Raw genomic sequence first — 12,711 nt, 5'->3', positions numbered from 1 at the left:
GTTAGGAAAGTAGTGTTGTTGGAAACAGAAGTGTCTGGCTCTGAAAACATGGGACACAAAAATAGCATGTAGTAGCTCTGAGAAGCCTGTGTTGCATAGAATTTGTGGCAGTACTAACAATGAATGGTGTATTCTGTAGTCCTTTCAACTTGGTGACTGAAGATTTTGGAACTTCGGAAGAAATGTCATGAGAGGAAGTTTCTTTACTCTGAGGCTCCTGATAAATCTGTATCACTGTTGCAGGGTGAAATCAGAATTTCCTTGATAGATTTGAGATGCTCCCAATTTTTTTTTCCATGTTTAATATCTGAATGAAAGAGACATCTGTCAGTCTTCATATGGCAGATTGTCCCTTGATTGAGAGTGTAAACTGGAACATGGGAAACTAGGTTCAAAGTTCTTTCTGAAATATCCCAGGTAAGTGTCCTTATTTGAGTTTGGAACCAATTTTGTATTTGACCACAAATTTCATCATGAAACTGAAGAATCTTGTCTATTTTGCTGAAATTGGTATGCTACTCTGTGTGTGTGAATTTTCTCATTTTTAAGAATAACTTTTGAAAAATTTTCCCACAGGGATGAAGAATTCTGGTTAGTGTCATGTGTTGAAACATTCAGTATTGCCCCTTCAAATCTGTTGTATGGAATCCCTTATTTAAGGATTAGTAGTTTTCATGAAATGCAGTTATTTAATATGAAAGATTACAAGTTTGGTAGTCTTTTGGTTGATAATTAAGCTGTCCTTGTAGTACACTTTGGTAACATGTGATTTGTCATTCAGTAGAGGACAAATCAAGGATAAAACAGCATTTTAATGACAAATTAGAAGCAGGGCTATTGCTTATATTTGTTTTCTAAGTGGTCTTGAATCAAAATGTAACAGATATAAAATAACTGTGTTTTATTCTTTCAGAAATTAGCTTTGATTATAGTTACACTTGTGAAATCACTGTATCACTAAGAAGAGCAAGTTTTCTGAAAAAGCTACTATCACCGTCATTCTTAAAGTTTTAGTATTACATTCCTTGTCTCAGATTAGCTTTCATTCCATCCTAGCTATGTTATGTTACAACAGCAATAGCTGCTCGAGGAGAAGAAATACAGAGTCAGCTGAAAAGTAAACTTGGAGCATGGATAATTTTCTTGCTGCCAGCTATTATGCTGCTGCATGCTTATTGGAAACATAGGAACTTTCATACAGGTCTGAACAGGTTTCCCATAATCTGTGCCAGAGAGTCACTAGGACCAGCTGCTTCAGAAACAGATACAAAACTTTCTGAAGATCTGGGAAAGGTGGATATAAGTGACTGACTTTGAGCTTCCCAGTATACTTCCAGATTAGTTGGTCCTAAACCTTGTGACTTTTACCCCTCTCTGTTTTGGATTTTTAAAAATCCTTTTTATTTTCATGCTTATTTCTTAAAAAGTCCCATTTTTTTCTAAACATGTAACAGTTTGTTTTCAATTAGTTTTCTAGATAAGCTTTATTTTATCTATACACAAGAAATATTCTCCTTTAATTTCCTTTTTTAAAAAAAATTCCTTATTTATGTAATAGGCGGGATCAGGTGTTCACTTAATCTTCTGTACCATTTTTTTTTCTTTTTGCCAACATCATATTGCTGTTCTTCGGAATATGTCCTCATCTTCAGAACAGGTGAGATGGTTTGTTTAAAGGTTATTAGAATAACATAAAAAATAGGCATCCTGTTTTCAATCCCAGAACATGTAGCATGTAGTCAAAACTTCTCCTTTATCTTTTCCCTGAGTCACTCTCTATTGCCTGGTACCATTTCCCAAAGTCAGGTTAGGGAGATCAAAACCCTATATTTTCTGCCATAGTTTTGACTTAGAATCTTCTCTAATATTCTTGTAGATAAAAGTCATGTGGAGGAAGTCACTCTTGTTGCTTTTTTTACTTGAAGTTTGAATATGTCTTCATTACACAATTAGGATTATGGTAAGGGAATGAGAGAGTGGCTTCTTACTAGTTTTTCACAGTTCTAAGTTATGTATATGCCACAGCATTTCACTGGAATGTATATTCCATTCTAAGACCTGTGAAATGCAATTATTCTACTTCTGATAGTGGCAGAATCTAAGTACTGTGTATCTTCTACTCAGTATATTAAAAAACTTCTTGACTCAAAAAGTTGCTCCAGGTATGTGTGTATCAGTCAGTATTTGGAAGATGTCCATGATGTTGTAAAGCAGTAAGTCGCAAAAACATACTCAAGGCAGTTCTTAAAGAGATTATCTGACATGAGGGATTAGAGAGACAACTTGTAGGCTTTACACTCTCATATAACTTTAAACCCCTGGCAAGAATAGCAGGTGAGTTTCCTCAAAATAAAACCTAAATCAAGGACGTAAATTTATAATCCTAGGTTTCAACCTTTCGAAACTATTGACTTTGATAAAATTGCTGAATTCAACAAACTAAGGCTCTGTTAGCTACAAAGCTTCCTCCAGCCAGAGTATTGATCGTACCCTGTTGTGTGTGCCAGCACAGACAGGCAGCTGGGACAGCCACAAACTCATGTCTAGAATCCAAAGGGTGAATTTGTTTCCATTACTTTGCTAACAGGGTATTGCTGAAGCAGCACCTGGGCAGAGGAAAACAAGCGGAGACACAGGCACCAGTAAATCATCACAGACCCGCTGTTCACATGGGCTTATCAAGAGTTATTTCCAGCTGAAAGGCAGCTTTGCAATCCTCCTTGACAGTGTTCTGCTTTTTAACTCTTTCTTCCCAAGACCTTTACTGTTTTGCAGTTTTAAGATAGATTGTTGGTTTTGAGTTGTAGAAATCTGCTCCATTTTGATGCTGAATCATACGGAAACTCAGGGCAGTGTACTTGAAAAGTGTCCTATACCTACTCTAGCTAAAAGCTGGCAAACTGACAGTTTGCTTATGTATTCATTTGCTTTTGTATTTATGGGTTACTGGAATTCAGGTAATGGGACAGAGAAGAAAAGTAGGTGAGGCAAATGAGACTTGTTCAATATTTATCTTGGATTTGATCTCCCAAAGCTCTGGAGAAGAGCATGTTCCTCGGTGCTGGCCTGTGATCATTCTGTTTACTGAATAAGGTGCAAGTACTTTCTATCTGAAAAAGTGGTACTAATTTTAATTGCATGCAAGATGTACCAGTAAAGAAAAAAATGAGTAATGGGGAAACCCCTATGGCATGTAGCCAGCGTATATTTCTGTCCTGTTACTCCTAGCCATTTACTCTTCTATTCTGGTACTCCACAGAGGAGCAAGTGAGCAAAAGGAAATTAGAAGCATCTATTGTCATTTGAGCCTTAGTAGCTAAAAGATTTGCTTGAGTAAAAGCAGAGTTTTAGTCAAATGTCTTTGTGCCTTTAAATTTGCAGTTATCTATTTCCTTTATGCTATATTCCTTCCCCCATTTGCTTCTCCTTTATCCTCCCTTTTTTCCTCTTTCTTTTCCCCTTGTTTTTCCCTTTCCTTATTTCCCCCCATGTTTTCCCCCTCCTTTCCTCCCCTTCGGCGTTCTTGTGCTACAAAAACTTCCAACAGAAGAAAGGGAAAATAGACCCTAGAGCTATTTCCTCTCTGAAATTCTGATTGGTCTCTGTTATCCTAACAAATTTCAATCTTCTAGGTTTCATTCCTGCTTCTAAAAGACAAGAGAGCTCATTTCCACCGTGTTGATTTAGTGAAAATGAGAAGCAGGACTTTATTGTGTAGTAATTAGAAGAGATGAGGAGAAAAGTATCTTCAAATGACAAGGGTAATTTGAGTGGCAGCAACAGTTACCACAGCTGGTAACAAGTGGTTAGTGCTGCTGTGGTAGGTATGGCCTGAGCTGCACGGCAATGTTTAGATTTGGTGTATGCTGGTGGAACAAATCCTTGCAAAGCTCTTTTACCTTTGTGGATCTGTTGTTTTAGATTTGCATTTTTGCTCCTGTTGTGCCTTTATGCTCTATGAATGTTTGTTTTTCTGAATTTGAATGTTGTCTTGTGATTGAAACATTTCAGATGTTCTCCAACATATAAAGCATTAAAACACTTCTATCTTCAAATTATTTGTTACTATTTTATTAGTCAATTTTCCAAGACAAAGCTAAAATAAATTTTAAAAAAGTAAAAATAATTAGAATCATAAAATCATTAAGGTTGGAGAAGACCTCTAAGATCGAGTCCAACCTTTGACTGGATACCACCTTGTCAACTAAACCATAGCACTAAGTGCCACATTCAGTCATTTCTTGAACACTTCCAGGGATGGTGGCATGACCATTTCCCTTTAGCAAACCATCCCAGTGCTTAACCATCCTTCTAGTGAAGTTCTTCTTGGTGTCCAACCTGAACCTCCTGTGGCTCAGAAAACCTCCCCTGGTATAATTAGAAGTAATGAACTTCTTTGTCTGGTGAACTTCCATTCTGTCTTGTTGGATGTGTTAATTTATTTTTTTTTAATGAGTTAGTAAGCTGAGAAGTATAAGTAGGTATTTAAGTACCAACTCTTAGCAATTCTTTGCTGTTTTTTCAGAACATAATAAGTTGACAATATCTTGAAAGTTTCTAACTGAAAGCATTTTTAGATTGTTGACTTTAAGCACGTTGTAGTCCAGTCCATAGGTAATTAATTTTGAAATTTTAAATCTAAATCTTATTCCTCAAAGTTCTTATATTGTAGTATGTTTTAAAGGTTTTTTTGTGTGTTTCTATCTCAAGGTCAAAAGGAACCCTTCCTAAAATTTGCATTCTTTGCCTGTTACAATTTTTTGTATCACAATACATAGTATTGTTGGACAATTTTAAAAAGAGATTTGTAATTTTAAACAAGCCTGTCATCCACTTCCTCCCCTTTTTTAGTTTTGGGGTTTCTTTGGTAGTATTTTTTTTTGTTTTGTTTTTGTTTTTGTTTTTGTTTTTGTTTTTTGTTATTGCTGCTTGATCATTAATATGAGTTACTGCTTAGGCTGCTCAAATTATAGTTAATTAATATTCATATGGTGTAAATGTCTTGCATAATAATGCCATAATCCAGGTTTAAATTCTGGATAAATGTCAGTGAAAGCTGGTACAGGATTCAGCCTGTGTGTTGGACTGCATGCTGTCAGTGTAATTGAATCAATGTATTAGTTTTATGTATGATTATTCTGCTTGAGCCTGTGTATTTATAAATAATGTATTTAAACACTTGTTTGGATCAGAGAAGTTTACCTCCTAGATATGAGACTGAAAGCCCCCAAATTGTACTGAAATGAAGCTAGATGTTTGTAATTTGAAAACTTTAACTAAAACATAGATTTCAGCTTCAACAGTTTCCTGGTGTTACTTAATGGAGCTTTGAACAAGTTAAGACAAGGAAGTAACTTTGAATAGAAATATTTTCGAAGAAACTACTACTGGATATTCCATTATTCTTCAACTACTTCTGAATTCACGTTTTTCTTTTCTGTGGCAACTTTTAGAATAGCTTATTGATGTAATTATGCCTTTCAGTGTGCTTTGTGGTGCGTATTTTGCATTCAGTAGTAGTGATTTGGTATAACTTTATATACATTACAAAGCGTAATTGTATATTACAACTCTAATTTGATATACATTACAAACATATTCAGTTAAAATGCCGTTCCACTGTTCAAGCTCATTTACTTCTGTGTTCACAATAACCTGGAAGTGACTAGAAAGTGATTTAAATCCTGGCCTGAGGCAGAATGTGTTATCGCCAGTACACCAGATATTGTGTAAATCAGAATACCAGTTACACAATCAGAACTCTGTAAATGCCAATGGGTATGAACTGCACCAAACACTTGTTACTGCTTGTGTGGCTGATTGTGCTCACCTGCTGACTGCTGAGAGAACAAGGATCTCTAGGAAGGTGGTGTAATTTAAGAAAATGTAAACAACATTCCTAGAAAATGGCATTCTGCTTCCTCTTCCTTTAGGAGGGAGAATTGCTAACTGTGACATGTGTCTGCATGTGTCTGTACAACATTGAAGAGTGTCCCTTATATCAGTTAATTAGTGTTTAGTACACTAATGCTGTCTTATTTGCCACCCTTACAGGAATTCCTTATAAACAGCTGACTGTAGGTGTCCCCAAGGAGATATTTGAGAATGAGAAGAGAGTGGCTCTGTCACCAGCTGGAGTTCAAGCCTTGGTTAAGCAGGGCTTCAATGTTGTGGTGGAATCTGGTGCTGGAGAAGGTTCCAAATTTTCTGATGACCATTACAGAGAAGCTGGAGCAAAGATCCAGGCAACCAAGGAAGTCCTGGCTTCCGATTTGATTGTGAAAGTAATTGCTTTATTAGTATATTTCCTATTACATTCTTTTTGGAGAAATGTATAGGTAATTTTTTTCTGATAATCTGTGGAAAGTTCAGTAAATAAGGTCCTTTAAATTAGTGTTTTCCATTTTGATTTCTGATTAAAGTTTTGTATTTTTTTAATAGTTCAAGTGTGCACTTACACTAAAAAAAATAGTAAATGACAGTGTTGAAAGAAAATGTAGATAATTTCTTAGCAAGTTTTTAACTGTCTAAGAGTCGTTGTGTTTTCTAGAGTTAAGTAGACTAGTTCTGGAATCTAATCAGATGACATCCCTCCTCTAAGAAATTTTATCCAAAATTGGTAACATATAACTCTAGTTACTCTTTAAATAGGATGGTTTGGGATTTTGAAAATATTATTCTGTGACTTTTCTGAATTATACAGCAAAAGTGTGTTTAAAAATTTGAGAAAACAGCTAACAGCAATCTTACTTGAGAGGCCTTAGGTAGTGCAGAGTCCTGAAGGAGAAAAAAAAAGAAAAAGACCATTACCTTATTGAGGCATCCCTCAGTTGCTCTCCTTAAAATTATCCCATCAGCACTGAACATAGAATTTCTGTGAGCTGCTTTGTGAAAGCCCTTTTAAGTAGGTTTCTCTTTGGAAAAAAGTGAGACACTCAGAAGTGAATATAGATGAAGGTCAGTGTGTGCTGGACATCTGGCATGAAGTGCTCTGTATGTAGTCATGTGTTGCACCCTAAATAGTGGTTCCTAGTCTGTAGAGTTAGTCGTATCTGTTGAGTAATTATTTTGCTTAAAAATGGTGGGTTTGAGGGTAAGTGTCTGTTATAAAAGCAAGTGACTACTAGTTAGAAGTCATCAGGTCTTTCTGAAGGTGTGTGCTGACAGTTTTTGCCCTGTCACCGATCCACCCAGAGCCAATTTCATGATGTGGACTGCAGCTGAGAAGTGCAGTTACTCAGTTCAGTTGTGTAAATAGCCTTTGATAGACTTTCTTCCTTCTGTACTTTTTGGATGGGAATGGACAGTCTGCAGCCTGGCAGAAAGGAAGTGGGATGTGTTCTGATTTCTGTCCTCTGATTAACTTGGAAACTTCTGTCTTTTTTCAGGTGAGAGCTCCTATATATAACTCATCTCTAGGTGTACATGAGGCAGATCTTTTCAAGACAGCAGCAACCCTGATTAGTTTTATCTACCCAGCACAAAATCCAGACCTCCTGAAAAAACTTGCAGAAAAAAAAGCTACTGTCTTGGCTATGGATCAGGTTCCACGGGTCACCATTGCTCAGGGATATGATGCACTTAGCTCCATGGCCAACATTGCTGGGTATGATTTGTTTCTGGGTTTTTTTTTGGACTTCACTAAGTATAGCTGGTTTAAAATCATGTGCTTTGATATTAGTTATATCTAAAATGATTCTACATCTCAATTGTCATGCAGAGAGAGCTGTTTCAAGCAGGGTGGTTAGCTTTGCAGCAGATCAGAGCAATGCTTTTAAAATAAACAAAACTGAACACAATTCTTTTTTGTCTAGTACCTTTTTGCTCTGAGCTAGGTTATCTTGAACACAGATTGTCTGTTGTGGGGATCTGATGTTGTTAGGAGCTAACTAACCCAAACGTGAGTGCAATTGCCATGGCAGTTAGACACAAAAGATCAAATATTGTCAGGCCATCTCCATGCTTTGCAACTAGCATTTTAGGTATTGCAGTGAATTAAAATGTTATTGTACAACATTTCTTTTATTGGCTTATTTTATTTTTTAAGTTATTATTTTTTTAACTTTTTACTTAGATGATGTCTGAGGCATAATAAACCATTGCGAAGGCTACCAGATTTTGTGCGCACAAACAGCATACATCCATCCACACGTTAGCTCATGTTTTCATTTGGTGTAATTTTACTAAAATACAGAAATTCATAATGTACTTGAATGTATAAAATATACGAGGTGTATTACAAATTTGAGCTAATTTTATGGCATACAGACCTCTCTACTTGAGATAGGAAAGAGAGTGGAATGGGACTATTGAACCACAATGCTGTTAGTAAAAATGCAAGAAAATATTCCCAGATGTTAAGACAAGACAAAATGATACATTAATCTTTATTTTCAGGTAACTCTGCTGGTGTTAACTTGGTGTCCAGCTACTCATTCTTGGATGGGGCAAATGAAGGTTATTTGCTCTAAGCCATATAGCTCTGAAGTTTCGGTCAGAGTACCTTTCTTGAATGTGCCCTTGCTGGCCTAAGTGAGCCAACTGCAGAGTTACTCTGGGTTTTGCAATTACTTGTTCATGCTCCCTTCCATAAAAAGCCTCAGGTTACAGACCTGGAAGGTAGTTTTAGGGACCACAGAGTTAACTTTTGGCAAGTTAGGCATTTATTTTTCAGGTAAAATTTTATTTGTGAGAGTGAATAGTTGTAGACATCCAGTATACTGCAGTCCAAAAATTATGTCTGAAAATGCGGTCCATGATTTAAAAAAAACAAACCAGAAAAGGCAACAGGAAATATGAACAAAGATATTAAGCTTGTGTTCAATGGTAAAATATTAAGATTGCTTTATCCTACACATGCTGTGGTCAAAAGTTCATCTTTTAGATTGATGTGATGAGTGCAATTTTACTCAATCTGAGAAGGCGCTGATATGTGTTCATCCTTGATTGACAGTTACAAGGCTGTGGTCCTGGCAGCAAATCACTTCGGTCGATTTTTCACGGGCCAAATCACAGCTGCTGGTAAAGTTCCTCCAGCGAAGGTATGTGCAATTTAACACATACTGTGGAAAAAGAATATGTGAATTTTTGAGCAGAGGCAGCTGTTGCTGAAACTTGTTAAAAGTTTCTTTTTGCTGCCTTTGGATTGTTTCTAGGAACTTCAGAAATCATTATAATTATTCTCATATCACTTTTTGTTCACATCAGTTCTGGTTTTGTTTTTTCGGAATAATAGAATAATTTGAATTTTATTTAAGTTTCCTTAGTTTTAAACATCAGATTAACTATGTGGAGTTGGATTTTTGTTTTTTTCAAAACAGGAGAACATAAGAAGGCAGTTAAGAAAATTCAGAGATATTGGTTCAGAGTTCTGGTGCATTGAGGAGTGAGTGGAAAGGTTTACTTGATTGGAATTACAGGTGGATTAGGTTGAAGAGAAAGAAAGTAGAGTTATGGAAGGAAAAAAGGAAGATAAATCAAGAAGAAAAACCTGTGTTTGCTTAGGTAAACGATTAGCTACAGAAGAGTTGGCTCTTAGATATGTGTAATTAGGAGTTACAGCTTTTAAACTGTTGGATGTATGGGGCAACTCTGCCAAAGTAAATTTGGTTCTATCCTAAGATATCTTGTTTAAATGGCTGGTTAACGAGATTTCTCATTCTAGGTACTGATCATTGGAGGAGGAGTTGCTGGCCTGGCTTCTGCAGGAGCAGCAAAATCGATGGGTGCTGTGGTTCGTGGATTTGATACGAGGTAAGGGTGTGAAAATTGTAATATCAGTCTGAAATTACTCTATGATTAAGTTGTTTGTGGCTGTATTAAAGTGAAATAATTTGTACTGCACTTAGTCATAATTCACTTCCTACCATTTTTATGTCATCATTAGTCTTTCATTTTTTATTAATTTTAGGATCTTTCAAAAACTTCTCCATTTTCATTTTAATTCTTTTCTTAAGCACTCTCTAGATACTTTTATGCAAGAACATTTCTGTTTAATTCTCTACATGTTGAGACTGTTCACCTGACACTGAAATTTAGTCTAATTATTTAATATGATGTCATATGATGCAAAATAAATTAGAGTATTAACAAGCCACAAGTCCAAACACCCCCACCCCCTGGCAATTTTCCCTGTGAAAATAAGACTCACCAGTACTTCCCATCTCACAGTTAAAAGACAAAGTCACAGGTTCTGTGCTTATCTCCGTTTTTAGGCACCTTAGTTTGGGCTGTAGATTTACCAAGTCATGACAACAGAAATGCATGAGGAGAGTTAATCAGCAAAGCCTCAGCTTTGAGGCTTTTCTTGGAGCAACTCTGCTGACCATACAGGAAAACATAGGCTACCTTCATTCCTTATTCAAGTCTGTCTGGAACTTGAGTTTATCAATGCAATTATTTTTTGCACTGAATACACAAAGCCGAGGATTTTTGTTATGGTCTCCTTTATACTAGAATAAGTTTTACATCTCTTGTCTAACAATTGCTACCAAAACCACTGGTAAAGTTATGATGTATTTTTAAAGTAGTGGTTTTTCTCTCACGTACAATTTTTTTTTCTAGAGCTGCAGCCTTGGAACAGTTCAAGTCTCTTGGTGCTGAGCCTTTGGAAGTAGACATAAAGGAATCTGGAGAGGGACAAGGTGGTTATGCTAAAGAAATGTCCAAAGAATTTATTGAAGCTGAAATGAAACTCTTTGCCAAACAGTGCCAAGATGTCGACATTATCATCACTACAGCACTTATTCCAGGTATGTTTTATGTGAAAAATCCTAGTTTTCATTTCTAGTCAAGTTGTCATATTTTGAAGTTGCATCTGCATGAAAACAGAGGGGTTTAGTGAATATTGTCTGTGTGAGCAGGTACTTTTTTTTTTTTTTTTTTTTTTTTTGAGAACTTTTGTTTTCATGGACTATCAGTATGACTCAAGTACCGTTATGTTTTTCTTACTTAAAAAGGAGTAGATAGTAATAAAGTAAGAATATATAATTCCCTTGCATATCTATTGCATCACTGCTACTCCTGCTATATAACTTTGCACTGGACCAAGTCTGACTGAAATGGTGCTCTCCTTTGTAATTGAAACATAGTAAGGAAGAGCTTGGATTTCAATGCTTTGTGTTGCACAGTATCTTTTATTTTAATACAAGGTATTGTATTAAATCTCGTATTTTAATAATTTACAATGTGGTTTGGTTTTTTTTTTTTTTTTTTGTTATGACTGGAATTGTAAGATTGGATATTAAGACTGTCAGTTTGCTGACAGAATTGGACTTATCTTTGGTAGACTACCATGCATAACTTTCTTGTATGCTTTTGGACCAGGATGTTCTAACACTTCTTCTGTCTTTTTTTAATAAACCCAACGTTTTATTTTTTTTTATCCTAGGTACTGATTACTTGAAAAAGTCATCTCCTAAGCTCAATAGATAGAAAGCTGTATTTTGTGTTTAACTTGTTATGCCTTGTTTTGTCAGGCAAAAAAGCTCCAATCTTGTTTAAGAAAGATATGATTGAATCAATGAAGGAAGGTTCAGTTGTTGTGGATTTAGCTGCAGAAGCAGGAGGAAATATTGAGACTACAAAGCCTGGAGAAACGTATGTTCATAAGGTGAGCATTTTAATCTGCAATTCATTCTCAGTTTACCTGAACTTCCGTGGTGTTTTGGAAACTGTATGCTGAAAATGAGCAGCTGAATTTTCAACAGCCTTTCAGCTGCTTTGGGCTGAAGTAATCCTTTAGATTTGCATTTGGTCACTATTTATATGCATCAGTTTGAATATTTTTAAAGAACTAACACCTTTCTATAGTGTTAATTTGGTGGTTAATGGATATTACAATTAATAGTGAAATTCTTGCTACTTAAACTTCCAAGTCCAGCGTTTGTCTCTTCTGAGTTGAAGGTGGGATTTAATATCCATTTCTTGGTCTATCTAAAAAACACAGCAGTAGCAATTGTTCTTTGACTTGCTTATCACCTCCCATGACTGGAGGTTAGCATTCTCTGTCATAGGTAAAGCTAAGCAGGTTCAGACTCTCCGTGTTTACTTCAGTACAAAGTCTCTGGCTTACTCAGTAGTATTTCAGCTTCAGGAGGATGCTGGCTTTGCTTGTCTTTATCTTCAACAACATGAGTGTGTCTCCCATAGAGTAGCCAAAGCACTTGAAACCCGAAGGAGATGTAGCATAAGTTGGTCTGGGCTAAGCTACTTTGGTTTTGCTCCAGTGTTCCTTTGCTCAGTTGAGAACCTGTCTTTCTGCTTTTTAGGTTTTGTTTTTGGTACTTATGGGAAGTCTGCTAACAGTTACAGAAATCTGGATGATGAGATTTATAATAGCAGATTTTCTAGGCTGTAATTTGGTAATGCAAGGATATAATGCCTTTGCTTGGGAAGGCTGTAGGACATTGCTGCCATGGTTGTCATTGACATAAGCAGAATTCTGTGTGTATATCTCAAAGAGTCACATGTTGCATTTGTCTTTGTGGCTTTCTAGGGCTTTTGATGTCATTGCTTAAAACCTGAAGCTAGAGAATGTAGAAGAAAAGTGAGCAGATGCTTGCACGAAAAGTTTGTAGGGAACACTTTTAGTCAGAGGAGTATTACCCCTGGATTTAGTGTATTGGCTCTGTGCTATGGAAAATAACAGTGGTGCAGAGCTATTAGGATTGTGCCAGAGCATTGCATTAAGAAGCCAGAGTTGTGGAAGCA

The 12,711-nt window shown here is 36.2% G+C and overlaps 1 protein-coding gene across 1 annotated transcript in view; it reads left to right on the top strand.

The window, feature by feature from the left end:
* The window catches only part of NNT (nicotinamide nucleotide transhydrogenase), a 41,816-nt gene that overhangs the window by 2,236 nt on the left and 26,869 nt on the right, over positions 1-12,711 (top strand). The window contains exons 3-8 of the mRNA XM_083884338.1: positions 6,055-6,284; positions 7,389-7,606; positions 8,954-9,041; positions 9,665-9,753; positions 10,564-10,751; positions 11,478-11,611. Coding sequence (XP_083740464.1) covers positions 6,055-6,284; positions 7,389-7,606; positions 8,954-9,041; positions 9,665-9,753; positions 10,564-10,751; positions 11,478-11,611 — 947 coding nt within the window. The remainder of the gene's footprint in view (positions 1-6,054; positions 6,285-7,388; positions 7,607-8,953; positions 9,042-9,664; positions 9,754-10,563; positions 10,752-11,477; positions 11,612-12,711) is intronic.

This window comes from Zosterops lateralis (assembly GCF_965231275.1).
Source record: "Zosterops lateralis genome assembly, chromosome: Z".
NCBI classification, from domain to species: domain Eukaryota; kingdom Metazoa; phylum Chordata; class Aves; order Passeriformes; family Zosteropidae; genus Zosterops; species Zosterops lateralis.
This window is presented reverse-complemented; position numbering and strand designations above follow the sequence as displayed.